General features: G+C 41.4%; 2 protein-coding genes across 5 annotated transcripts; one reads left to right on the forward strand and one right to left on the reverse strand.

The window, feature by feature from the left end:
* Window positions 1-1,719: 1,719 nt before the first annotated feature.
* LOC129826726 (E3 ubiquitin-protein ligase RNF165-like) lies at window positions 1,720-15,617 on the reverse strand. Of its 4 annotated transcripts, none has more exons than XM_055887748.1 (8): window positions 15,367-15,617; window positions 9,927-10,248; window positions 9,533-9,640; window positions 8,355-8,484; window positions 7,980-8,084; window positions 7,537-7,632; window positions 6,848-6,951; window positions 1,720-6,713 (listed from the first exon to the last, which is right to left on the reverse strand). In XM_055887748.1, exons 1-8 carry the CDS (start codon window positions 15,425-15,427, stop codon window positions 6,596-6,598), a joined length of 1,044 nt encoding a protein of 347 aa, XP_055743723.1. In that variant the 5' UTR covers window positions 15,428-15,617; the 3' UTR covers window positions 1,720-6,595. The 4 variants fall into 4 exon arrangements, with proteins under 4 accessions (XP_055743723.1, XP_055743722.1, XP_055743725.1 ...); XM_055887747.1 differs by having other exon boundaries at window positions 9,533-9,643; XM_055887750.1 differs by having other exon boundaries at window positions 9,533-9,670.
* Window positions 15,618-15,783: 166 nt separating this feature from the next.
* Window positions 15,784-24,291, forward strand: LOC129826724 (ATP synthase subunit alpha, mitochondrial-like). The gene is made up of 11 exons (XM_055887746.1): window positions 15,784-15,939; window positions 16,620-16,698; window positions 17,097-17,266; window positions 17,753-17,926; window positions 18,177-18,343; window positions 22,199-22,499; window positions 22,638-22,862; window positions 22,952-23,059; window positions 23,207-23,351; window positions 23,446-23,596; window positions 23,720-24,291. The coding sequence occupies exons 1-11, from the start codon at window positions 15,880-15,882 to the stop codon at window positions 23,796-23,798; spliced, it is 1,659 nt and encodes a 552-aa protein (XP_055743721.1). The 5' UTR covers window positions 15,784-15,879; the 3' UTR covers window positions 23,799-24,291.
* Window positions 24,292-24,761: the final 470 nt, after the last annotated feature.

A 24,761-nucleotide genomic window follows, 5' to 3' on the forward strand; every position in this document is an offset into this window, starting at 1 on the left:
GTGATATCAAAGGTAGGTCACAACAGCTCCACATGGGAACAAAACTCCACATGGGGAACAACTCCTGCACCCACCAGGCACCCCCTAGTTCTACCTTTAATCTCCCCTATCCACCTTTGTTCCAGGCACAGGCACTGATGCCAACTTGTTCCAGATGGTATTTGGGAATTACGGGGACACTGGTACGCTGGCACTGAAGGAGGGCGGTAGCAGATACAAGTTTGAGTGGAAGTCAAAAGATGTGTTCCGCTTCCCAGGCATCCTCATCCTGGGAAAGTAGTCCAAGATCCGCGTGTGGCACGACAACAAGGGTAAGGAGCAGGTTTTCATATGCCATGCCACTTAGTTTCATCACTAACGGGGATGGTGGTGTAACAGTGGCTAAATGGACTGAGACAGTACACAAGAGGATCTTTCTCACTTTTCATTGATTGATTTATTCGCAACTGCAGTTCTGTACACAGGATTTCCAGCAAGGGAAAACAAAACTAAGTCTTGAAGTAGCTGATTGGTGATGATTGGTATAGAGGCAAGAACATAATCCATTCTTACCTGTGTTTTTCTCAGGTTCTGCCCCAGGTTGGCACCTGGAGTACATCAATGTGTTAGATGAGACCATGGACCAGAATTCCCGTTTCCCATGTGACCACTGGCTGGCCAAGCATGTCGACGACAGGCCGATCATGAGAGAGCTGGCCTGGGCCAACAACGACATCCTGGACTTCAGTGACAAGACCAATGAGTTGACCTCTGACCCTGATGTAGGCTAGTGATGACATGACCAAATATGTTATATGAATGAAGATGTCTCACTGTGCACAGTTGTCAGTTCAATACCTCGTTTTGATTTACATTTGTTTGTCAACTAACGTGAATTCAACATGAAATCCCTCCCAAAATTCACCATGTCATTGGATTTAGGTTAAAAGTTGGGCAAAAAAAGACAAAATGCCCTAACATTGATGACTTTTTGCTAATCCAATTAGTTTTACAAGTTGATTCAACGTTGGGGTGAAGTAATGTGGAAACAATGTTGATTCAACCAGTTTATGTCCATTGGGGTAATACCGTTTACCATTGAACAACAATTGTCTGCTCCCCCCCCCCTCCTTGAAAGCGGCAGCTCTACCCTTTAGCTCAGTGTGAATGTTGCCTGTAATCCATGGCTTCTGGTTGGGGTATGTACGTACAGTCACTGTGGGGACGACGTACTCTATGCACTTATTGATGAAGCCAGTGACTGATGGGGTGTACTCCTCAGTGTTTCCTCCGACACATTGGTGTGGCTGGCTTCCGGGTTGGATGGGCGTTGTGTCAAGAAGCAGTGCTGCTTGGTTGGGTTGTGTTTCGGAGAACGCATGGATCTCGACCTTCGCCTCTCCCGAGTCCGTACGGGAGTTGCAGCGATGAGACAAGACTGTAACAACTACCAATTGGATACCACGAAATTGGGGAGGAAAAAGGGGTGAAAAATACAAAAAAACTAAAGAAAAGAAGAAATTAGGTATAACTGATTTAAGTTTCCCTGCATTAAAGTCCCCGGCCACTAGGAGCGCCGCCTCTGGATGAGCGTTTTCCTGTTTGCTTATGGCCGTATACAGCTCATTGAGTGCGGTATTACTGCCAGCCTCGTCTGTGGTGGTATGTAGACAGCTATGAAAAATACAGATGAAAACTCTCTAGGTAGATATGTTTAAAAAAAAATGTAATCATCCTTAAACAGGTCTTTTCAGCATTTTAGGGAGTTTATTTGAAAAACACATAGAAAAAGATCATATACAATCAGACAATAAATAAAACAGGAGACAGAACAGTTTGGGTTAAGCTATGCAACTTTTTGCATCCTCATTAGTAATAAATACAGTACAAAATCCATCAAAAGTGAACCTAAAGATTTTCCTCAACATTCAGTGATCCATGTTATTCTTCATTATAATGTAGCTATTGCTTTTCATATTATTGGTAAATACTTCTAGTGTCTATAAAATACTCCAGCTCATAAAACATTGCGCAGTTACAGCAAAACAGCAGTGTGTTGTACAAAGATGGCCACTTCCCTTTAATCACTGGCAGGTTAGTTTAAACAACAGTTTATCAGCAGCAAAGAAACACATGTCATATTCAAGAAGGTACAGCCTCATATTAAACACGTCTACAGCTTCACCCATGTGCACATATGAAAACCTGAGGAGGACATGCATTAGAAAGCTTGTGCTTTAGGATTCTACTGTTCATTCCCCTTCACCAGCTTGAGTTATTATACTATACAGTTTTCCTCTGCAGTAACAACCCAGTATACGGTCTGCAGAGGACAAAGGTAAGGCCAGGTTGTCACTATTTACCACATCCAAAGTCATAAAAACTCTGTCTACTTCTACAATTTCTCATATTCTGATGATGGTCGACTGACCAAAAGCTCAGCTAAAATTAAAATACATTTGCATCTGACGAAGTGCGCAGACACTTTTCCTGTTTCTACAATTTATCTTTTAAAATGTAATTCTAAACTTTACCCGGTCCACACTGCTAACCTTATGCCAAACCTTAAACGAATACCAAAAATATAATTTTTGTTTTCATACATTTTTATGATATAGCCAATTTTGACTTTGTGGCTGTGGTAACTAGAGACAACCATAAGGCCAGGAGTTTTTTCCTGACCATGTGACCTGACCAGGAAGTAAACATGGGGTAAGGTCAGTGACAGCAGGAAAAATTAAAATAAGACCAGTCAGCTTCATTCCAATGAGATATATGTAAGATGAATACATTGTTATTATTAAGAAAAAGCTCACATAAAAGCAGGTGGTTGGCTTATTATACCCAGGTGTAAAACTACTACCTAGAGCAGGGGTGTCAAACTCATTCCACGGAGGGCCTAGTGTCTGCAGGTTTTTGTTTTTTCCTTTCAATAAAGCCCTAGACAACCAGGTGTGGGGAGTTCCTAACTAATTAGTGATGTTAATTCATCAATCAAGTATAAGGGAGGAGCGAAAACAGCCCCCCGTGGAATGAGTTTGACACCTGTGACCTAGAGTATCACACCAGAAAAACACAAGATCAATAGCTCAAGTTTATCATGTTAGCCACCTTCCTAACCTAACCACACAAACACAGCATTTGCCAGCAATACAAAGTACCTAATAATGCAGTTATTAATTCATATGGGAAGAGTTAACATAGCTGGACAGAGAAACGTATGCTCTGAATGGAGACACCGAATATCCAGATATAATATGGTGACATATACAAACGAGGTCAAACAAACTGTGAAACTGGTAATGATCCGGGATAAATATGAAAAACAAAAGTATCATATTTCCTCTATGCCAGTGAGGGGTTTAGCCATGCTAGGAGTGCAATGACGGAGGTTTACATGCTGAAACATTTGCACCTGGTCAGTCTGTTCACTAGATTAAAGCAGAGTGTGGGAATCTTCTAAATTGAATGGAATGGAATGAAGATCAACAGCACCACGTTGGCTATAGACAGAGCCCGTTACACCTAGTCACCCTTCCAAATGACAATTCTTCTTCTGAAAAACACAACTTGCATGCAAAGCATCCCCACCAACCTATGCATAATGAGGTATCCCCCAACATTGTGTTATTTCTAGGTAAATAGATTTATTCAATTACGGAATCATGAGAGAAAATACATTAAATATGCAACCACAAATTATTGTGAAATACTTCATGCATTTCAACTCAGAGCATCCTATGTGAAATAGCAACCCTCCTTGTCTGTCTGTAGTTTTTTGGGGATGGAGGGGTTTGGACAAAGGGAAATAAAAAACGCAACACACAGTCAAGTCAACCTCCAAAAGTACACAAGGAAGCATGAAGATACGTGTAACCGAACACAAGCTAAGCTAGTACAAGGAGACCCCACACCACCAAATCTATTTCAGACACGCCATATAGTGCATTAACAAAACAAGCTAGATTATTGCAACAATAAATGTTTTCTGCAGCATTGCAGCCATTTCTTCAAAATGGTAAGAAATGGACAAGGACTTGGTCCAATGTCCAAATTAGCATGAGTGCTCAAAACAAATTGATAGAAAGAAAACTGAAATGAAGAAAGGACTAATAACAAATCAAATAAATCTAAATACTAAGAATAATTGTTTGGTATTTTTAAATAAATGGCTTTTTCTCCCTTTAACCCTCTTTCAAGTGAACTACACCAACATGATTCATGCACGATATAGGGAAAACAGCTTCCATCACTGAACAGTTTACATTTGCTCTAGCAATACCATACGACTACCATCATGGGGGACCATCTTACACATTCCAGAACACAGAACAAAGGCTTACGAGTTGGATCTCTCCCTGGAACACCAGCTGTATTCTTGTATCAAAAAACAGGAGCAACTGAGATTGAAAGGAAGGGAAGCGAAACACAATGGAGGTTGTTTGCTATGTACTGTATAAATCACATGGTCTTGTTCTGTAGGCAATAAGGTCCTGGTATACACTATCATTCAAAAGTTTGGGGTCACTTAGAAATGTACTTGTTTTTGAAAAAAAGAGAAAAAAATGTCCATTAAAATAACATAAAATTGATCAGAAATACAGTGTAGACATTGTTAATGTTGTAAATGACTATTATAGCTGGAAACGGCAGATTTTTTATGGAATATCTACGTACATAGGCGTACAGAGGCCCATTATCAGCAACCATCACTCCTGTGTTCCAATGGCACGTCGTGTTAACTAAACGAAGTTTAGCATTTTAAAAGGCTAATTGATCATTAGAAAACCCTTTTTCAATTATGTTAGCACAGCTGAAAACTGTTGCTCTGATTAAAGAAGCAATAAAACTGGCCTTCTTTAAACTAGTTGAGTATCTGGAGCATCAGCATTTGTGGGTTCGATTACAAACTTGGATTAGCTAACACAATGTGCCATTGGAACACAGGAGTGATAGTTGCTGATAATGGGCCTGTGTAAATATTCCATTTGAAAAATCTGCCGTTTCCAGCTACAATAGTAATTTACAACATTAACAATGTCTACACTGTATTTCTGATCAATTTTATGTTATTTTAATGGACAAAAAAAGGTTGCTTTTCTTTCAAAAACAAGGATATTTCTAAGTGACTCCAAACTTTAAATGGTAGTGTATATTATAAAATAACTACATTGTATTCACTCTAAAGACAATACACAGACACTGCATCCTACAGCCAATGCCAGCCTTAAAGATTGTGCTATGGATGAGGATGTGAGCAGAAGTTGCCCATAGGCACAGTTCTATAATCAGCGTTCCTTTCCACCAATTCTAATCTTAATTATTAGGAGGGGAGACACAACACTGACCTAAGATCCGCATCTAAGAGAAACTTCATCCTGCTCCATGGATGAGGGAGAGAGTCATACCATGTATGGTTCACATGCAGAGATACTGCAGACTTTTCAGTTTTTCCCCCCGTCATGAATCTTGTTCTGGAGGCAGCTCTGCAGAGTGGTCACTAGCTGGCACAGCCACAAAGTCATATAATCTGATTTTAAACCTAACCACACTGCTAACCCTAACCTAAAATTGTTTTAATGAATTTTTACAATATAGCCAATTCTGACTTTGCAGCTGTTCCGTCTAGAGGAAATCGCCGAGTTCTGCCTCCAGGACAAGACGCATGACAATAAACGTCATCCTGCGCAGACTTCCTACTGCTCCACAATCACAAGACAGCCCAAGCCTGCCATACAGCATGCATATCTGGGGCCTCAGTTCTAGGGTAGAGGCCCCAATACAGCACAATACAAACCACTGAAGCCATGCCTGGTTAGCATCTCTAGCATCCACTGTGATAGCAGAGATCTATTGTACTGGAAATCCACCTATTGATTGGCCTTTATACATAGCTAGCACTTCCTCATTGCCTAAAGGCTGCCTGTACGCCTATTACCCTCTTTTAAAGAAGAGCATTTCCCCATTTTGTATTTTTTCCCCACCTTATTTCTTAAAGTGGGATTTTTGCTTGCTACACCACACTGTCACCCTGTTAAATACCGGTGATCAATAACAAGAATACTACACTCCATAACACAATATGTATTAGGCCACAGAAGCTCATTTCAAGAAACACCCCCCTGCTGATTTCATATCTTGTCATGTTTCGCACAGATGTGCTGTAGCTAGAGCTCAGTGTTTTGGGTTTCATCAAGAGGGAGTGAGACCAGTACACATCAGCGGTAGAGAATAGGCCTATATACAAACCCAACAACACAACACACACACTCGCTAGGGGGTTTAATGGAGGATCTCATCTCTGAGTGTATGGAGAAGCTAATGCTACGGTGCAAAACCCTGATGGAGGCCCTGCAAATCTGTCCATACATTCTGGCACCCTTCTGCCTCTCTTCTTCATCCATCCACCCATCCATCCATCAGCCTCTTTTGTTTCTCTATTGTTTGGATCAGTGTGCTTTGTTAATCCCTCTCACCTCCCCTCCCGTTCATTGTCTTCTTCAGCTGGCTCAGAAGGCAGGCTCATTTGTGATGCAGATGGGAAGGGGGATGTTTGGCAGAGCTCCCCCTAGGGATGAGGTGGGGTTTTACAAGATGGGGGCAGGGAAAGGAGGCATCAGCTGTCTGGTGCCAGCTGGGTCTCAATGTCCACCCTGCATATGGGGCATTTCCTACTGGTGGCCAGCCACTGGTCCACACACGCCTGGTGGAAGAGGTGCATGCAGGGTAATCTCCTGGTAGTGGAGGAAGAGGATGAAGAGTGTTAATATGAATTGCCATAGATACAGAGATCTGCAAACTGTAGTCTGTTTTGGCACCAAACGTACCATGACAATAACATTGTCATTAGCATTGTGACTAGACCCACCTGACATCCTCTCCATCCTCCAGCATTGATAGACAGATGGTACACTTCTCATCTGTATCCAATTCCTCATCCACCAGCCCTAGCTTAAGGTCCTGAGGTATCCTCTGGAAAATAAAATATATATATAAAAAAAATTACAAAAAGCAATATGCATATTTTCAAATGTAACTCAATTTCATTCGCTAAGTTTCGATAGTTCACATGAAAAGAGAAAGATGCTTGAAGTCCACATATTGTAGTTCAGATACATGACTAGGTATGCACTGACAAACCCAGTTAAGAACCATCTCCCTTATATATACTGAAAATACTGCTGACACAATTAAAAAGTGTGCTTCAGGTTCCAGTCTCAATAAATCACTAAAATGTCATGCATGCCTATGATTCCTTCAGTATATTCAAATAATTCTCACAAGACTCACACAGCTTTATAATAATTTGTCCTTTCACCTGCAAGAGGAGTCATCTGTGGTCTTAAATTGGGTACATTCCAAACCATCTGACTGTTGTGTAAATAACAAGTCCATTTGGACTGCAAGGAGACAGGATTCTTTGGAGAGATTATATGGCTAAAAATGACCTAAAATGAGACAGCAATGTTCACCGGTGTCATTCTATTCTATGGCGCTTTATTCAATGTTCTGCCTCAGTACATCCGTTACAAGTACGACCTGAGGACACATTCTTACCTTCTTGTATTTGTGAGGGTAGGTAAACCTTTCAATAGTTGTCTGGACAGCCCCCCGGTTCACACTGCCCAACCTGTCCTCCAGCAGCAGTAGCTCCTACAGGCAACACATGGGGAAAGACTGTTAAACATCTGGAACAAGCATTTGTCTCTACCTCAGCAAAGTAGGATTTCAAGGGTTATTTTAGGTCAAGACACTTCATTATCAGTCCGATAAAAACAACAAATGAACAAAGCAAAATAAAACAATAGCTTTTCGATTCAGAAGCATCTGGAGAACAGAACTCGCAGAAAAGAGAAGAGCAGTCCCACATGAGGCTGTCCACGGCATTGGAGGCAGGGACAGAGGCGTGAGGACAGCCGTGTGATTACCAGAGTGTTTGTGTCGGGGTGAGAGTGTGACAGGGTTGACTGGAGTTAGCCGTGTGACTGGGATAACAGTACCTCATAGCTCTCTCTCACAGCGGATGCGTGGCGGGAGGGGTTGAGGCCCTGCAGGGCCAGCAGGTGTAACTGAGGATACGGGTAGTTTCTGATCTCATGGACAACCTGGAGAGAACATACAGAGAGACAGTAAGGGAGTAATCTGGATACATTCTCCTCAACTCTGAGAAAACATCTTTGAATTTCATACAGATGCCAGCCATCCCTGAATCCAGTCTCTACAATGATCTATGGTGTAAAGACCAAATCAAACACTACGGGTGGTACAACAAATATGGATGCCATGACTGCACAGATCATTGAACATCGCTTGAATTGTAAATGTACATTCTGTTCATTTAAATATTATGGCAAAAAGAGTTGTGATGATCTCACCACTTGGGTGGAGGCATTGTTCCTGGGGAAGTGATGCATCCTGGGAGATGTCAGGTAGTGATGGTAGTGCTGGGGCAGTGGGCGGACGTGGTACTGAGGAGGAGGGAGCCCCGCGTCCACACTCAAATCCCTGACCAACCACACAACAGAGGAGAGATAAGAGAGGAACCAGTTAAACACAGACCCAACAAAAATCATTAACATTGACTGTCCTTGGATTGTCCTTGGATTCCCTACAGAGGGTAGTGTGTACTGCCCAGTACATCACTGGGGCCAAGCTTCCTGCCATCCAGGACCTCTATACCAGGCGGTGTCAGAGGAAGGCCCTAATAATTATCAAAGACTCCAGCCACCCTAGTCATAGACTGTTCTCTCTGCTACCGCACGGCAAGCGGTACCAGAGAGCCAAGTCTAGGTCCAAAAGGCTTCTTAAAAGCTTCTTCCCCCAAGCCATAAGACTCCTGAACAGCTAATCAAAGGGCTACCCAGACCCCTCTTTTAGTCTGCTGCTATTCTCTGTTTATTATCTATGTATAGTCACTTTAACTCTACCTACATGTACATATTACCTCAATTACGTCGACTGACCCACACATTGACTCTGTACCGGTAGCCCCTGTATATAGCCTTGCTACTGTGATTTTCCTGCTGCTCCTTATTTTTTACTTAAGTTACTTTTCTTAAAACTGTATTGTTGGTTAAGGGCTTGTAAATAAGCATTTCACTGTAAGGTCTACACCTGTTGTATTCGGCGCATGTGACAAATAATACATCATGCCTGTGGGAACGGGTGACTCAAATTAGAAAATTAAGATTATCCACAGTCCAGGAGTCAATGTATGAGACTTAAATGGATACCTCAGTATTTCGTCAACTTCCCCGGAGTCAGATGCACTCGTGGATGCCATTTTTATGTCTCTGTGTCCAGTGTAAAGGAAGTTAGAGGTAGTTTTGTTAACCAATGCTAACTAGAGTTAACACAATGACTGGAAGTCTATGGGCATCTGCTAGAATGCTACCTCTAACTTCCTTCGTACTGGACATAAATGGTATACAAATGGTATCCACAAGTTCTTCTGACTCTTGGGAAGTAGATAAAGGGCATATTTGCCAAAATCCCAAAGTATCCCTTTAACAATGAAGCCACATTATTGTATGAGTGCAAGCTGGCGTCTTACCAGTCTGTGCCTTCAGCCAGGTAGCGAGGCTGCTGGGCCGCAGGCTGTGGGGAGATGTGGAGGGCGGGAGCAAACTCGTAACCCGGCCGCAGTCTGTGGGGCTGGTGTCTGCTGACAGAGGACAACCAAAAAAGGTTTCTGTGCACATCATATTCCATGCCATATGTTGTGTGGATCTACAGATCCAATGGAAATTTCGAGTCAACTTTAAAGCACTTTTGAGGTGTGAAAACACATGCCAAACTGAACTACACCTTTACCAGGGGCACATTAATATTATAACATTTCAAATATACTGTAGTTGTTCATACAAACCTTGACTTTTCTATAGCTTATGGAGGTACCCAAGTTACTATGGGAGTGCCGTGCATAGCCAGAAACCAGGTCCCCATACCTGGAAGGTGGCATGATGCGCCGGTGCTGGGTCTCTAGGATCTGCTGCTGGAGGAGGTACTGCTGGTGTAAGGCCTGAGGTAGGAAAGGGGGGGCAGAAAGGTCCTGGAACTGGGGTGTGGGGGGTATGGGGTTGAGGGGCGGGTGGAGCTGGGGAGAATGCTGGTGGCCAGGGGGAGCCAGGTGGGGGTTGATGCCCGACTGGGGCTGACCTGGGTGGGGCATTGGGAAGTCAATGGGCAACTGGGCCTGGGGGCCTAGCTGGAAGTGCCGACAAGAGGTAGCATGGCTATGCTGCTGCTGCTGCCGGTTAAAGTGGGATCCTGTGGAAACAATGAGAGGGAGTCAGACACCAGAGAGAGAAACGGTAGGTTAGAATTTATTGTGTATGTGACATGGAGTGTGTGTTTGTGTGATGTAATTGTGTTTCTGTAGGAGGATCTTTACAAAAGCCCTAAGTCTTACCTATGGTGAAACTTACATCAGGGGATAGGGAGATATGGTGAAGTAACACATTCAAACCTGCATGGAAAATGTTAATACTTCCAAACACGGTCTATTATGGCATCATGTGACATCTGACCTTCTGGTTGGATTCTCACCTCTGGGCATCTGACTCTTCGGCAATGTGCGTGCCCAGGATTGTGCATTTAAATCGTGTAACAGAGTGCTTTTCAAATTAATCTAGTTTTAATATCTAGGGGTACCAGTAATATATCTGAATGACCTTGAATCCCTTTGATAGAAGTGCTGCCAGAAGTGTTCTGTAAAATATCGGAATGACCTCGAAACCCTTTGATAGAAGTGCTGCCAGAAGTGTTCTGTAAAATATCAGAATGACCTCGAAACCCTTTGATAGAAGTTCTGCCAGAAGTGTTCTGTAAAATATCAGAATGACCTCGAAACCCTTTGATAGAAGTTCTGCAGGAAGTGTTCTGTAAAATATCGGAATGACCTCGAAACCCTTTGATAGAAGTTCTGCCAGAAGTGTTCTGTAAAATATCAGAATGACCTCGAAACCCTTTGATAGAAGTTCTGCCAGAAGTGTTCTGTAAAATATCGGAATGACCTCGAAACCCTTTGATAGAAGTTCTGCCAGAAATGTTCTCCAACTTCAAGATCTAGTGTGACATTCAGATGAATGACATCATTGATCCACAGTGGGACAAAAGGCAGAACATCTATTCCTAAGATGTTTATTTTTTTATGACACAAACTGTTCATCCTATATAATCACTGAGGATTTTAACAATGTGATAGCATTGCTGTGAGTGTGTCTTTCTTCTGATAACGGTTTCACCTTGTTGAACTGTGGGTAACATTATACAGCACAACATCAATGATGTGTCTGTTTATACATCACTACCCAGAAATATCTAACAGCAAATGCCAAGATGTGAAATATCTATGAGCACGAGTCAAGGCCAAGGCTACATAAAGCCTACAACATATTTGTCTATCTCCTTCAAGAAATCAATTCAAATACTGCCTAGGCCTGTATCTTACTCTCACTGACACACACTGCTACCCAAACGTTTCCCATGTGTAGATTCGTTGGTGCAGAGGAAATAGCTTGACAGTACTTTTCCCCTCTTCCAACCACAGCTATCTAGCAGCTGAAGAAAACAGGCTGCTGTTGAATCAGAGACTAGTACAGTGCACCACAGTTACAGTACACTGTCTCCATACTATATAGGGCTGACAATTCTAATGGAAATAACATTGATAGGAATGGATTGCAATTAGCATGAAGGTGGCCTAGGCTGCATTGAGACATTGATGGCAATATGACAAAATATGTTTGAAAGGGGAGAACACAATTTATAGGACGAGATTTCGTAGTCAGTGACATGTTTTCCATTGTGGTAAAATGCATTTTGGACTCGGGCAGCAAGAGAAGTCCTGGAAAAAGAACATCAAACAAATGGAAAGTGAATCTATACCCTGTGCTATACGCAGCCTAGCACAAACATTGTAGGACGAACCTATGTATTGCCTTTGTGAAAGTCACCTTCACCTTTTCTAACATGAAGAACATGCTAAAGTGTTGGTGGTAGAGTGGATAACACATTCAGATGAAAACAGGTGAAAGCCCTACAATTGAGAAAAAGGCAAAGTCTACATTGCATTTGGGTCATTAAGTTGGAGTAGACTTGAAGGTGCAGTGCTACAAAATGCCTTGTAAAATAGTCAAGGGTCTGTAATCTTCCAGAAACATCTGAATGGGGTGGGTTATTTTTTGTCACATTCAGCTCCTAACCAGTCACTAATCAGAATGGTTAAATCCTAATAGAGAAGCATTTGATCCAAGGATCAACGATGGCACACTGCACTTTCAATTGTCTCAGTGGTACAATCACCATGAATGACAGGGGATAGACTCATTCAGGCCTTGTGATGATAAAAGCATTGAAATTGTCTATCTTTGTCACAGCGGGAGAGGTGGGTGGGGTGGAAGGGGGCAGGTAGGGACGAGGGGAGGGCTAAAGACAATAAATGGAAATCAGCAAGAAGCACACTGAAGGTTAGGAAAAAGACTATATTCTTTATTGAAAAATATTAGTTTGTGGAATTTGTGTTTTTGTAATAATGATAATATAAACACCATGCAACAAAAATAAACAACATTGACTGAAGGCAAGGCCCACCATGCTCCATATAGGGTTAATAAGAACAGAAGCAGCATCTAATGAGCAGATGTGGTTGGCTACAGCACGGTAGGGTACATCTTTACTACAGAAAGATTACATTGGAATTTACTATTCAATGTAAAAAAAACAAAATCATATGAATCATAACGTGACCATGCATTGAAAGCACCATTACCAGAACAAAAAGGTAAAGAGAGACCACAACCAAACAATAAAATACCTTATTACTCTACTAGAAGATTTACTGTAGCAGTGCAGGAGATAAGCATCCCTGTGAAATGGATAGCATTTTGTACTTTTGTTAGTGGGGAGGCTCATTGGGAAGTGAACAACCACTTATAGCATTACGATTTGGTTTTGGCTTTGAGCAAAAGGTGAGCAAAAGGCCTGATAATTCAGTGTTTCAAAGATTTACATTTTCAGAACAAAAGGGTTACACAAATGGAGGCGGTTATGACAGGTTGTTGGGAAGAGGTGAAGTGTACCCGTATTTATAAAATGTTGATGTGTTGTCTATTTTGAAATCACTCAGATGACCACGAGGATAATTATAATTGTGTGTGTGATCGTATTCAATGAAATGTGACAATGCATAAGCTTTACATGTAATTGAACATGTAAAAAGAATGCCAATTGGAGCAAAAGATACTATTACTTAGCTACCTTTGTACAATACATTTTCCATAGGGGAAAAAAATAAGAAAATTTGCCAAATTCTGGTGTTCAGTAAAGCAATGCAGAAATAGAATCCATGCAAAATGTATCCACTTTACAGGGATTTACAGTAGGCTGTTGTCATAATCAAGACTGAATGGGAGGTACACAATGACATACATTTGATTCTCTTTAAGAGCTAAAAATGTGTTAACTCTACAACAACTTGACAAAGACAAAAAGTTATTCTATAGGTGTTAGCTATTTGTTTTAGTTTTTCCACATATACTCTATGGTTGAATGATACATTTTTGTTGTTGTTATATATACACCAATGTCGTCTTCTGATGGAAAGAGGAAATGAAGAAGGGATTCAATACAGCTAAATGCAGAGAACAGGCAGAGGCCACGCCACACCACACAGCAGCAGATGATCATTAGCTACACAATGGGAGGGACGACAAAGATCTGATAAATGCAGAATGTAGAGCCAGCCTCGAAACTATGAAACAGGAAATAAGAACAGAAATAAAAGCACAATATGAAATAATTGATGCCACTGTGTGAACTTAATACGCTACACTATAGCCTAGACGGTTTATGCAACTTCCTAAACTAGGTGGTTCACGCCCTGAATGCTGATTGGCTGACAGCCGTGGTATATCAGACCATATACAATGGGTATGACAAAAGATTTCTTGTTAATGCTCTAATTACGACGGTAACAAGTTTATAATAGCAATAAGGTACCTCGGGGGTTTGTGCTAAATGGCCAATATACCACTGCACGGCTATGAGCTGTATCCAGGCACTCCGCGTTGCGTCACGGTTATGAACAGCCCTTAGCCGTGGTATGTTGGCCATATACCACACACCCTCGCGCCTTATTGCTTAAGTATGTTTTGATACTGAGTCAATGGGAAATGACTGTCTAAAATCAACTTGTGGATCAGCCTAGTCTCATAGACGAGACAAATCCGGGACACTTAAATTAGTATGATATGTTACGTTTGGTTAAATAATACATTCGATTACTTAAATAAAAAACGAAAGTTTGTTGGTTGGTCGGGTGGGCGTATACCGTGAGCTCGAATCTCATCACAGACAACTAACGTTAGAATTTTAGCTACTTTGCAACTATTTAGCATGTTAGCTAACCATTCCCCTAACCTAACTCCTGGCCTAGCTAACGTTAGCTATAATTCATAACATATACGTTTGCACAAAATGCATAACATATCATACTAAATATGTATCGGATTTACTGTAAATACAGAATACGAAACGCTCAGACCAGATTGGAAAAACAACCTACATAGCTTGCTAAATTAGCTAACGTTACGTGTTTAAAGATCTTCCTGACATTTTAAAATATGACAATTTAGCCTGTTTGTTAGCTAGTAGTTGCGATATAGCAAACATTCTTTAGCTAGCTAGCTAATTGAATTAGTCATACAATCATCTTGGCAAGCAGTAAAGATGATCTTCATATGACATCCTGGGATTAAATATATGCTCCCTACAAAGAGACCGAGCTAGCACTTTGCAACCAGCTAACTAACCTTCAAAAACAAGTTTGAACGTGTTTCACGCATTTCTCTCTGTCTGACATTTCACCACTGCCATTAATTTCAATGGGTGTGCTTATAAGTATGTATTGAAATAGAGCTGACTTACTACAATATCATGTCCAAAAATAGCTTTACGTTTAAAAAGGTAGCTAGCGTTAGTTAGCTAAATAGCATCGGTCAACGTGCGTCCATATAACAATTAGATAGCTAACGTTAGTTAGCTGTCAATAGGTACCTGAAAAGGCAATATTTTTATATGCGATCAGACCCATACTACCAAAATGTGTAATATGGTCGTGCAATTGTTAATACAATGTAACGAAAGCGAATGAGAACATAATAGCCTTGTATGGCAAACATACTGTTTTGTCTTAGTTGGCTATCATTAGCTTTATATAGAACGGAACAGCTGTTTGGTAGCCAACTAGCTAGGACAACAACACAGTCGCTTGCTAGTGTTGGAATGGATCCTAAAAGAGATTTTCGACCAGGTTAGCGAGCAGCTTTTGCGATATTAAGATGAACAGGGCACACGTAATTGTTAAAGATAAATATATATAAATACCTCTATTTCTTACTGAGCCAAATACAGGAAGAACCAGATATCCGACATGCACTAAAACCATTATTGGATCCTTGTCTTGCCGCTGGGTTGATGAGAGATATAGCCCATGCAGATGGTCCGTTCCAACCTACATTCAAGCAGTTCTAGCACTGAGCTGACAGGCAACTGCTTCGTTGACAAAGCGTCGATGGATCGGTATTTTCACGCTTAGGAAATATTAAGTACCACACATGTCCTCTAGGTTGTGCCGAATCCACCCCCACAATGTCAGGCCCATTATGATCGCTAGTGGGCACTATTGTACCACTCATACATAGCAGCTGAGACGTGAACTCCGCTACAGTAGATGGCAGTAATGATTTGAAATAACAGGCTGTCATCACGGATGACATAACATGAAGAAGAACGAAGCTTTTTTTATTTTTAGGTCATTCGCATACATAGGACACCCTCTAAGTAAAACTAGCTGGTCTTTGCAGGTGGTGGAGGACAAGTCACATTCGCCCGTTAGAGATGTTATCCGTGCGAGTTGCAGCGGCTCTGGCCAGAAGCCTGCCCAGACGGGCTGGATTTGTGAGTAATGATTTGGTTTTTGAATATAAGACAATTTGCATTGTACGAATTAAAATGTCAACGTAGTGGGTGTATGAAGGGTAGGCCTACAGGCCTCCACCTTCACACGCTCGTCTAGAACGCCATGACCCAGCAAGGCAACTCTTGCCACTCGACCTGCTGTCTTGATATTTATTTGATAACGTTACATTGCTGTTTTTATTACTCATTCATTACACATTTCACGTAGTTTTTCCCTTTCAATGAATGCACTTATGCGCACTTCAACTACACTACGGTCCCGTAAAATGGCTGTGCTAGCTAGGTAACGTTAGTTTAGCATGCTATCCGTTAGTTAGCTAGCTAAGTTCTGTGAAGGTCAGGGTCTTTTACATACAGAATGCTCCGCCTTGCACAGAACAAGTTCATACAATTATAATTAGTTAACTGCAGTGTAGTTACTTGCTTTAAAATGTTTTTGTAGTGGTGGTTTAACTGGCATTGGATTATTCAAATGCCAGCTGTCAAAAGAGAGGACATCTTGCGGACAACCTAGCTAACTAACAATGCATGGGCTAATGCCTTGGGGCATATGTTTTGATTTCCGTTCATTGTAACGCAGCTAGCGATTTATTTCCCATTGCATCAGTACAATAGCACTTGTCTTGAACAATAACTGACCATGCTTTCATTCATTCTAGGTGTCCAAGAATGTTGCCGCCGCCAGTGTAGGAGTGAATCACCTCCATACACACAGACCATGTCTTGCTGCAAAGACTGGTGCGTAAAGCGAATTGTTTCTCAATGATTGACTCAACGAATGACCTTTAGTTAATGACTCTTACTATTTGAGTCAGAAATCCTGTTTTGCCACAAGTACCTATTTTAATGAGCAGGGGGCATCAGGATGTAGACTTGAAGGTGTAGTGTTACACAATGCCTTGTAAAATAGTCAAGGCTCTGTAATCTTTTGGAAACATCTGTTTGGGATGGGTTCATTTTTTTAATGTCACATTCAGCTCCTAACAAGTCACTAATCAATTGCTGCTATTTCTCCCTGTACAAACATATAAAAGGGATTCCTCTATGGCTATATTATACTAACAAAAATGAGGAGTTATGTTGACTGTCAAGTTAATGTTGAGTCCATATTTTGATGAGCGGTTTCTTTCTCCCAGGCACGGCTGAGGTGTCCTCAATCTTGGAGGAGAAGATCCTGGGGGCTGACACAAGTGCTGATCTGGAGGAGACTGGCCGTGTGCTCTCCATCGGTGACGGTATTGCCAGAGTGTACGGTCTCAGGAATGTTCAGGCTGAGGAGATGGTGGAGTTCTCCTCTGGGCTCAAGGTGCAGATCTAGACAGTTTATGAATTTACCTGAACCATGTTGCATTGAAAGAGCTTCTGGTCAATCTAACCACGGTCGTCTTCATAATCTAACCACGGTCGTCTTCATAATCTAACCACGGTCGTCTTCATAATCTAACCACGGTCGTCTTCATAATCTAACCACGGTCGTCTTCATAATCTAACCACGGTCGTCTTCATAATCTAACCACGGTCGTCTTCATAATCTAACCACGGTCGTCTTCATAATCTAACCACGGTCGTCTTCATAATCTAACCACGGTCGTCTTCATAATCTAACCACGGTCGTCTTCATAATCTAACCACGGTCGTCTTCATAATCTAACCACGGTCGTCTTCATAATCTAACCACGGTCGTCTTCATAATCTAACCACGGTCGTCTTCATAATCTAACCACGGTCGTCTTCATAATTTTACCACGGTCGTCTTCATAATTTTAACATGGTCTTCTATCCTCTTTTCTAGGGTATGTCTCTGAACTTGGAGCCTGATAATGTTGGTGTTGTGGTGTTCGGTAATGACAAGCTGATCAAAGAGGGCGACATCGTGAAGAGGACTGGTGCCATCGTGGACGTGCCAGTTGGTGAAGAGTTGCTGGGTCGCGTGGTGGATGCATTGGGCAATGCCATCGATGGAAAGGTGAGGGCAGATTTGTAAAAAATAAATTGAAGTTAATTGCTAGTTCTAGTTAATAGAATAGGACTTTTGTCCATTGAGAATTAATGCGAAATAGAAATGTATTTTTATACTCAAACCCCTTGAACACCACATAAGAAACAGGATCCCCTGTATGATCCTTTCGGATCTAGGCCGAGTCCTTGGGTTGTGATTAGAGGTTGACTACAGCATGTGCATATCAGAATGGCATTAACCCTTCCCTGTCCCTCAGGGTCCTCTTGGGTCTAGCATCCGTAGGCGTGTGGGTCTGAAGGCCCCTGGCATCATCCCCCGTATCTCTGTGAAGGAACCGATGCAGACTGGCATCAAGGCCGTGGACAGCCTGGTGCCCATTGGGCGTGGCCAGCGTGAGCTGATCATCGGTGACCGGCAGACTGGGTAAACACAGATGGCCAGATGCCATCTTAGAAAATGCCTCTATTCCTTTAGTAGGGCTAACCTAGGATTGAGAATAGAGGTCGTCTGATTAATCGGCATGGCTGATTTTAAGTTTTCATAACAATCGGTAATCTGCAATTTTGGATGCTGATTGCACTCTGAGGAGACTGCGTGGCAGGCTTGACCACCTGTTACGAGTGCAGCAAAGTGCCAAGGTAAGTTGCTAGCTAGCATTAAACTTATCTTATAAAAAAAGCAATCTTAACATAATCACTAGTTAAATACACATGGTTGATGATATTACTAGTTTAACTAGCTTGTCCTGTGTTGCAAATGATAAATGTGATGCTTGTTAAGTTATCATCGAATCACAACCTACATCGCCAAACGGGTGATGATTTAACAAGCGCATGGGTGAAAAAAGTACTGTCGTTGCAGCAATGTACCTAACCACAAACATCAATGCCTTTCTAAAAATCAATATACAAGTATATATTTTTTTAAACCTGCACATTTAGGTAAAACAAATTAATGTTTGCAGGCAATATTAACTAGGGAAATTGCATGCAATGAACGCAAGAGAAGTGAGAGTCAAAGTAAATGCAGCAGTTTGGGCCGCCTGGCTCGTTGCGAACTGTGTGAAGACCATTTTTTCCTAACAAAGACCGTAATTAATTTGCCAGAATTTCACATAATTATGACATAACATATAAGATTGTGCAATGTAACAGCAATATTTAGACTTATGGATGCCACTCGTTCAATAAAATACTGAACGGTTACGTATTTCACTGAAAGAATAAACGTTTTGTTTTCGAAATAATAATTATTTGACCATATTAATGACCTACGGCTTGTATTTGTGTGTTTATTATTATAATTAAGTCTTTGATAGAGCAGTCTGAGCGGTGGTAGGCAGCATCAGGCTCGTAAGCATTCATTCAAACAGCACTTTCCTGTGTTTGCCAGCATCTATTTGCAATGCTTTAAGCACAGCGCTGTTTATGACTTCAAGCCTATCAATTCCCGAGATTAGGCTGGCAATACTCTAGTGCCTAATAAGAACATCCAATCGTCAAAGGTATGTGAAATACAAATGGTATTGTTACGAATCCCTTTTGCTCTACAGTCTAGGGGGGGTGGCAACGAGACCTGTAACATAACTCATGCAAATTATAACAGTGAAAAAGTAACAGTGAGAACAAATAACCACAGACAACATAAATCTACCGTCAAACACTCATGGTTTATTTGTAAACACACGGTAAAGGTGGGGGCAGGAAAAGGGGCTGAGCTGGAACCAAGGAAAGAAACGAATATCCAAAAACACCCCTAAGCTAGACTAGCCTACTTCAATACAGCTAACTAACCAACCAAAAATACAGTGGGTGTTCCGCCCAGTTCTAACTAGTGTTCTTAGAAAAAGTATTCCTACGGGTAGTGTATGCCCATGGGCGACTTGTTTTGGTACCCCCTTTTCCCACCATCAAACAAACAGTCAAACACCATAACAAAACAATACTCACAGGATAAAGGACAAAGTGACATGTAGTTGCTAAACCAAACAAGAGATCTACAGAGAGATGGCATGACAGAGAAATCGAGCTCCAGAGAGAACAACTGAAAGGGTTTTTAAACCAAGGGAATGTGATTGGGTAAGAGAAAAGGAGCAGGTGTCTTCTGATTAGCGACTGATGGGGGAATGATGATTGTCACCTGTGAGGGGGGAAGGAGAGAAAAGAAATACACATAGGATACACACAATATACCTGTATCCGTAACAGGTATAGAGAGAAATAGTCCTATAATAACTACAACCTAAAACTTCTTAACTGGGAATATTGAAGACTCATGTTTAAAAGGAACCACCAGCTTTTATATGTTCTCATGTTCTGAGCAAGGAACTTAAATGTTAGCTTTTTTACATGGCACATATTGCGCTTTTACTTTCTTCCCCAACACTGTTTTTGCATTATTTAAACCAAATTGAACATGCTTCATTATTTGAGACTAAATAGATTTTTATTAATGTATTATATTAAGTTAAAATAAGTGTTCGTTCAGTATTGTTGTGATTGTCATTATTACAAATATATAAAAATCGTCCGGTTAATCGTTATCGGCTTTTTTTGGTCCTCCAATAATCGGTATCGGTGTTGAAAAATCATAATCGGTCGACCTCTAATTGAGAATATGGATGTATAATAAATAAACAGTTGTGTTAAATTCTACCATGCTAATTTAATTAGCTTTTTCCATGAAGGTAGAAAACTATTTCAACTAGAGGTCAACCGATTATGATTTTTCAACAGCGATACCGATTATTGGAGGACCAAAAAAAGCCGATAACGATTAATCGGCCGATTAATTTTTTTCCCGTGTGTGTAACAATGAGAATTAAAACAATACTCAATTACACTTATTTTAACTTATTATAATACGTAAATAAAATGTTTAGTCTCAAATAAATAATGAAACCTGTTCAATTTGGTTTAAATAATGCAAAAACACACTGTTGGAGAAGAAAGTAAAAGTGCAATATGTGCCATGTAAAAAAGCTAATGTTGGGTAAGTTCCTTGCTCAGAATATGAAAGCTGGTTGTTCAATATTCCCAGTTAAGAAGTTTTAGGTTGTAGTTTATTATAGGAATTATGACGTGTCGGCTGTTTCTCTCTATACCACTTGTATTTCATATACCTTTGACTATTGGATGTTCTAATCGGCACCTTAGTATTGCCAGCCTAATCTCAGGAGTTGATAGGCTCAAAGTCATAAACAGCGCTGTGAAGCAAGCATTGCTAAGAGCTCCTGGCAAACGCAGGAAAGTTTGAATGAATGCTTACGAGCCTGCTGCTGCCTACCACCGCTCAGTCAGACTGCTCTATCAAATCATAGACCCAATTATAATAAACACAGAAATACGAGCCGTTGGTCATTAATATGGTCAAATTCGGGAACTCATTTAGAAAACAGAACATTTATTCTTTCAGTGAAACACGGAACCGTTTCGTATTTTATCGAACGGGCGGCAACCCTAAGTCTAAATATTGTGTTACATTGCACAACCTTCAATGTTAGTCATGATTATGTAAAATTCTAGCAAATTAGTTTGCAATGGGCCAGGCAGCCCAAACTGTTGCATATACCCTGACTCTGCTTGCAATCAACGCAAGAGAAGTGACACAATTTACCTAGTTAATATTGCCTGCTAACATGATTTTCTTAACTAAACATGCAGGTTTAAAAAATATACTTCTGTGTATTGATTTTAAGAAAGGCATTGATGTTTATGGTTAGGTACATTCGTGCAACGATTGTGCTTTTTTCGCAAATGCGCTTTTGTTAAATCATCCCCCGTTTGGCGAAGTAGGCTGTGATTCGATGATAAATTAACAGGCACCGCATTGATTACATGCAACGCAGGACAAGCTAGTTAACTACACATGGTTGACAATATTACTAGGTTAACTAGTGAAGATTGATTGATTGTTTTAAAAAAAAGTTTAATGCTAGCTAGCAACTTATCTTGACTCTGTGCTGCACTCGCGTAACAGGTGGTCAGCCTGCCACGCAGTGTCCTTGTGGAATGCAATGTAATCGGCGTCCAAAACCGATTGTTATGAAAACTTGAAATAGGCCCCAATTAATCCTTCAACTTCTAATTTCAACCAATTGTTACTGCCTCTCATTCTACTTAGAAACCATGCCTTTATAATTGCAGTAATTATTAGCTATGATATGAGTCATCTTTCCATTCTACTGCTGCCTCTTTTCAGATTTAATTCTCCAGACACTCCAGAGCACAAGTATACCAGCACAGTAATCTAATACATATTCCATTTCCAATCTAACAGCAAAACCGCTATTGCCATTGACACCATCATCAACCAGCGACGTTTCAACGAAGGCAAAGATGAGAAGAAGAAGCTGTACTGTATCTACGTTGCCATTGGCCAGAAGAGATCAACTGTGGCGCAGCTGGTGAAGAGGTTGACTGATGCTGATGCTATGAAGTACACCATTGTGGTTTCTGCTACAGCCTCTGATGCTGCTCCCCTGCAGTACTTGGCCCCCTACTCAGGCTGCTCCATGGGAGAATTCTTCAGGGACAACGGCAAGCATGGCCTCATCATCTATGATGATTTATCGAAGCAGGTGAGAAGGGGAAGTTGGGGCTGAGTGGAGTCTTGAGTGTGATGCTACTTCATGGAGGAAAAAAATAATGGAACTGGGCTCGCACAGTGACTTCATCCATGTTCAACAGCTGTATTCTCTTCCCTCCCTACTCTCCAGGCTGTAGCCTACCGTCAGATGTCCCTGCTGCTGCGTCGTCCCCCCGGTCGTGAGGCCTACCCCGGTGATGTGTTCTACCTGCACTCCCGTCTGCTGGAGAGGGCCGCCAAGATGCACGACAACTTTGGCGGCGGCTCCCTGACCGCTCTGCCCGTCATTGAGACCCAGGCCGGAGACGTGTCTGCTTACATCCCTACCAACGTCATCTCAATCACTGATGGACAGGTGGGTGTGATGTGGATGGACGTAATTTCCAGTCAACATGTCAAAGATTAATGTAATCCCTAAACAGAGGTGTGCTCTCTCCCCGGCAGATCTTCTTGGAGACTGAGTTGTTCTACAAAGGTATCCGCCCAGCCATCAACGTGGGCCTGTCTGTGTCCAGAGTTGGATCAGCTGCCCAGACCAAGGCCATGAAGCAGGTACGAACTGTGGTTCTGATGGAGACTGTCTTAGAATAAATGCAGAGCAACTTCCTTGCAGTTCATCAGTTAGCCCACAGTATATATATCTTTTTTTACTTGAATCGGTCTCCTAAATCCATGATGTAATTGGTCCTTTCTGTGTAGGTGGCTGGTACCATGAAGCTGGAGCTGGCCCAGTACCGTGAGGTCGCTGCTTTCGCCCAGTTCGGCTCTGACCTGGACGCTGCCACCCAGCAACTGCTCAACAGGGGCGTCCGTCTCACCGAGCTGCTTAAGCAGGGACAGTACTGTGAGTGTCGCCACCAGTATGCTAAAAGTTTGACATTTTTGTTGTCCGCAAGGCCCACCATTTTTATTTAAATGTACTTCTTTCCCTCCCGTAGGCCCAATGGCCATTGAGGAGCAGGTGACCGTCATCTACGCCGGTGTCAGAGGTCACTTGGACAAGCTGGACCCTTCCAAGATCACCAGGTTTGAGAAGGCCTTCCTTGGGCACATCCTCAGCCAACACCAGGACCTGCTCACCACAATCAGGTAACACACATGGGACTACCAGAATGATCTGAGTTATAAGTCAACAGTGGTTGATGTTAAAATGGAAACATGCTTTGATATACACTTCATCTGAACTGATGGGATGCCCTTGTTTCTTTCCAGGACTGATGGCATGATCTCACCGACAGCTGATGCCAAACTGAAGGAGCTTGTGTTGACCTTCCTCTCCAGCTTTGAATAATGTGTGAAACTGCTCCTGGTCCTTCAGTGTGCTTGCTACTTGTCTCGGCCCCCGTTGTCCTAATGTTATATGTATGTGAGCTACTGAAGGCCAGAACCTCCATGTACAGATTTCTCCAAAGAAGAAATAAAATTTTACAACCCTGGAGAGCTGTGGTAAAATGTGACTTTATGGTAGGGTGTGCAGGTCCAGCGTATTTTCTACTTGGAAGGGTATAAATGATCATGTGAGAAATAAAGGAGAATCCCTGCATTCTGTTCTGTTGCAGTGATGTTTCACCCACTGGGGGTCTTAATATACTAAAACTACCCTAAATACAGTATCTTAACTTCGTTCATGAATTTCACTTTCATCTTGTCAGAATTAAAACATGGCGGTCTCAAAATATATAAATTTAACAGGACATGAATTGTCATTCTTGCGCCTCAATGCAGCGCATTCAGTCAAGCATGGCGCATTTCAGAATTGATTTAAATAAACCTATGGCTTTGAACCCTTGTGTGGTGTTAATGTTTTTATTTTTCACCCAATGTTGGCAGGTCTGTACCCACAACATTATTGGGTTTATAAAATGATACAGCATAATTTATGTAAAATTACTTAATGTTGACTTATCAATTACAGCAAAATAGACAGCATACGTAGTTAATATTAGCTGTTCACCTCTGCTAGATCACATTTATCAATAGCACTATTTTGTTTTTGTAAACCAATCTATAAGTAAGACATGGGTGGAATGAATCATGTTTATCTTGAACAAATATAAATTAAAAGAGGTTTTCAGCACTTGATTATTGCTTTGAACTGAACAAATTGGAAGGACAAATTTTACTTAGTATTTTCTGTAAATATTAAATGAGCCCCATTGAAAATGCATTAAAGCTGGTATACACGCATGAGGGACAGAATTTAGCTGTTGCAAATCTATTTCTTTCACTTGAAACAACAGTTAATACAAAAACT

This window comes from Salvelinus fontinalis, chromosome 28 (genome assembly GCF_029448725.1).
Source record: "Salvelinus fontinalis isolate EN_2023a chromosome 28, ASM2944872v1, whole genome shotgun sequence".
In the NCBI taxonomy this organism is placed as follows: Eukaryota; Metazoa; Chordata; class Actinopteri; order Salmoniformes; family Salmonidae; genus Salvelinus; species Salvelinus fontinalis.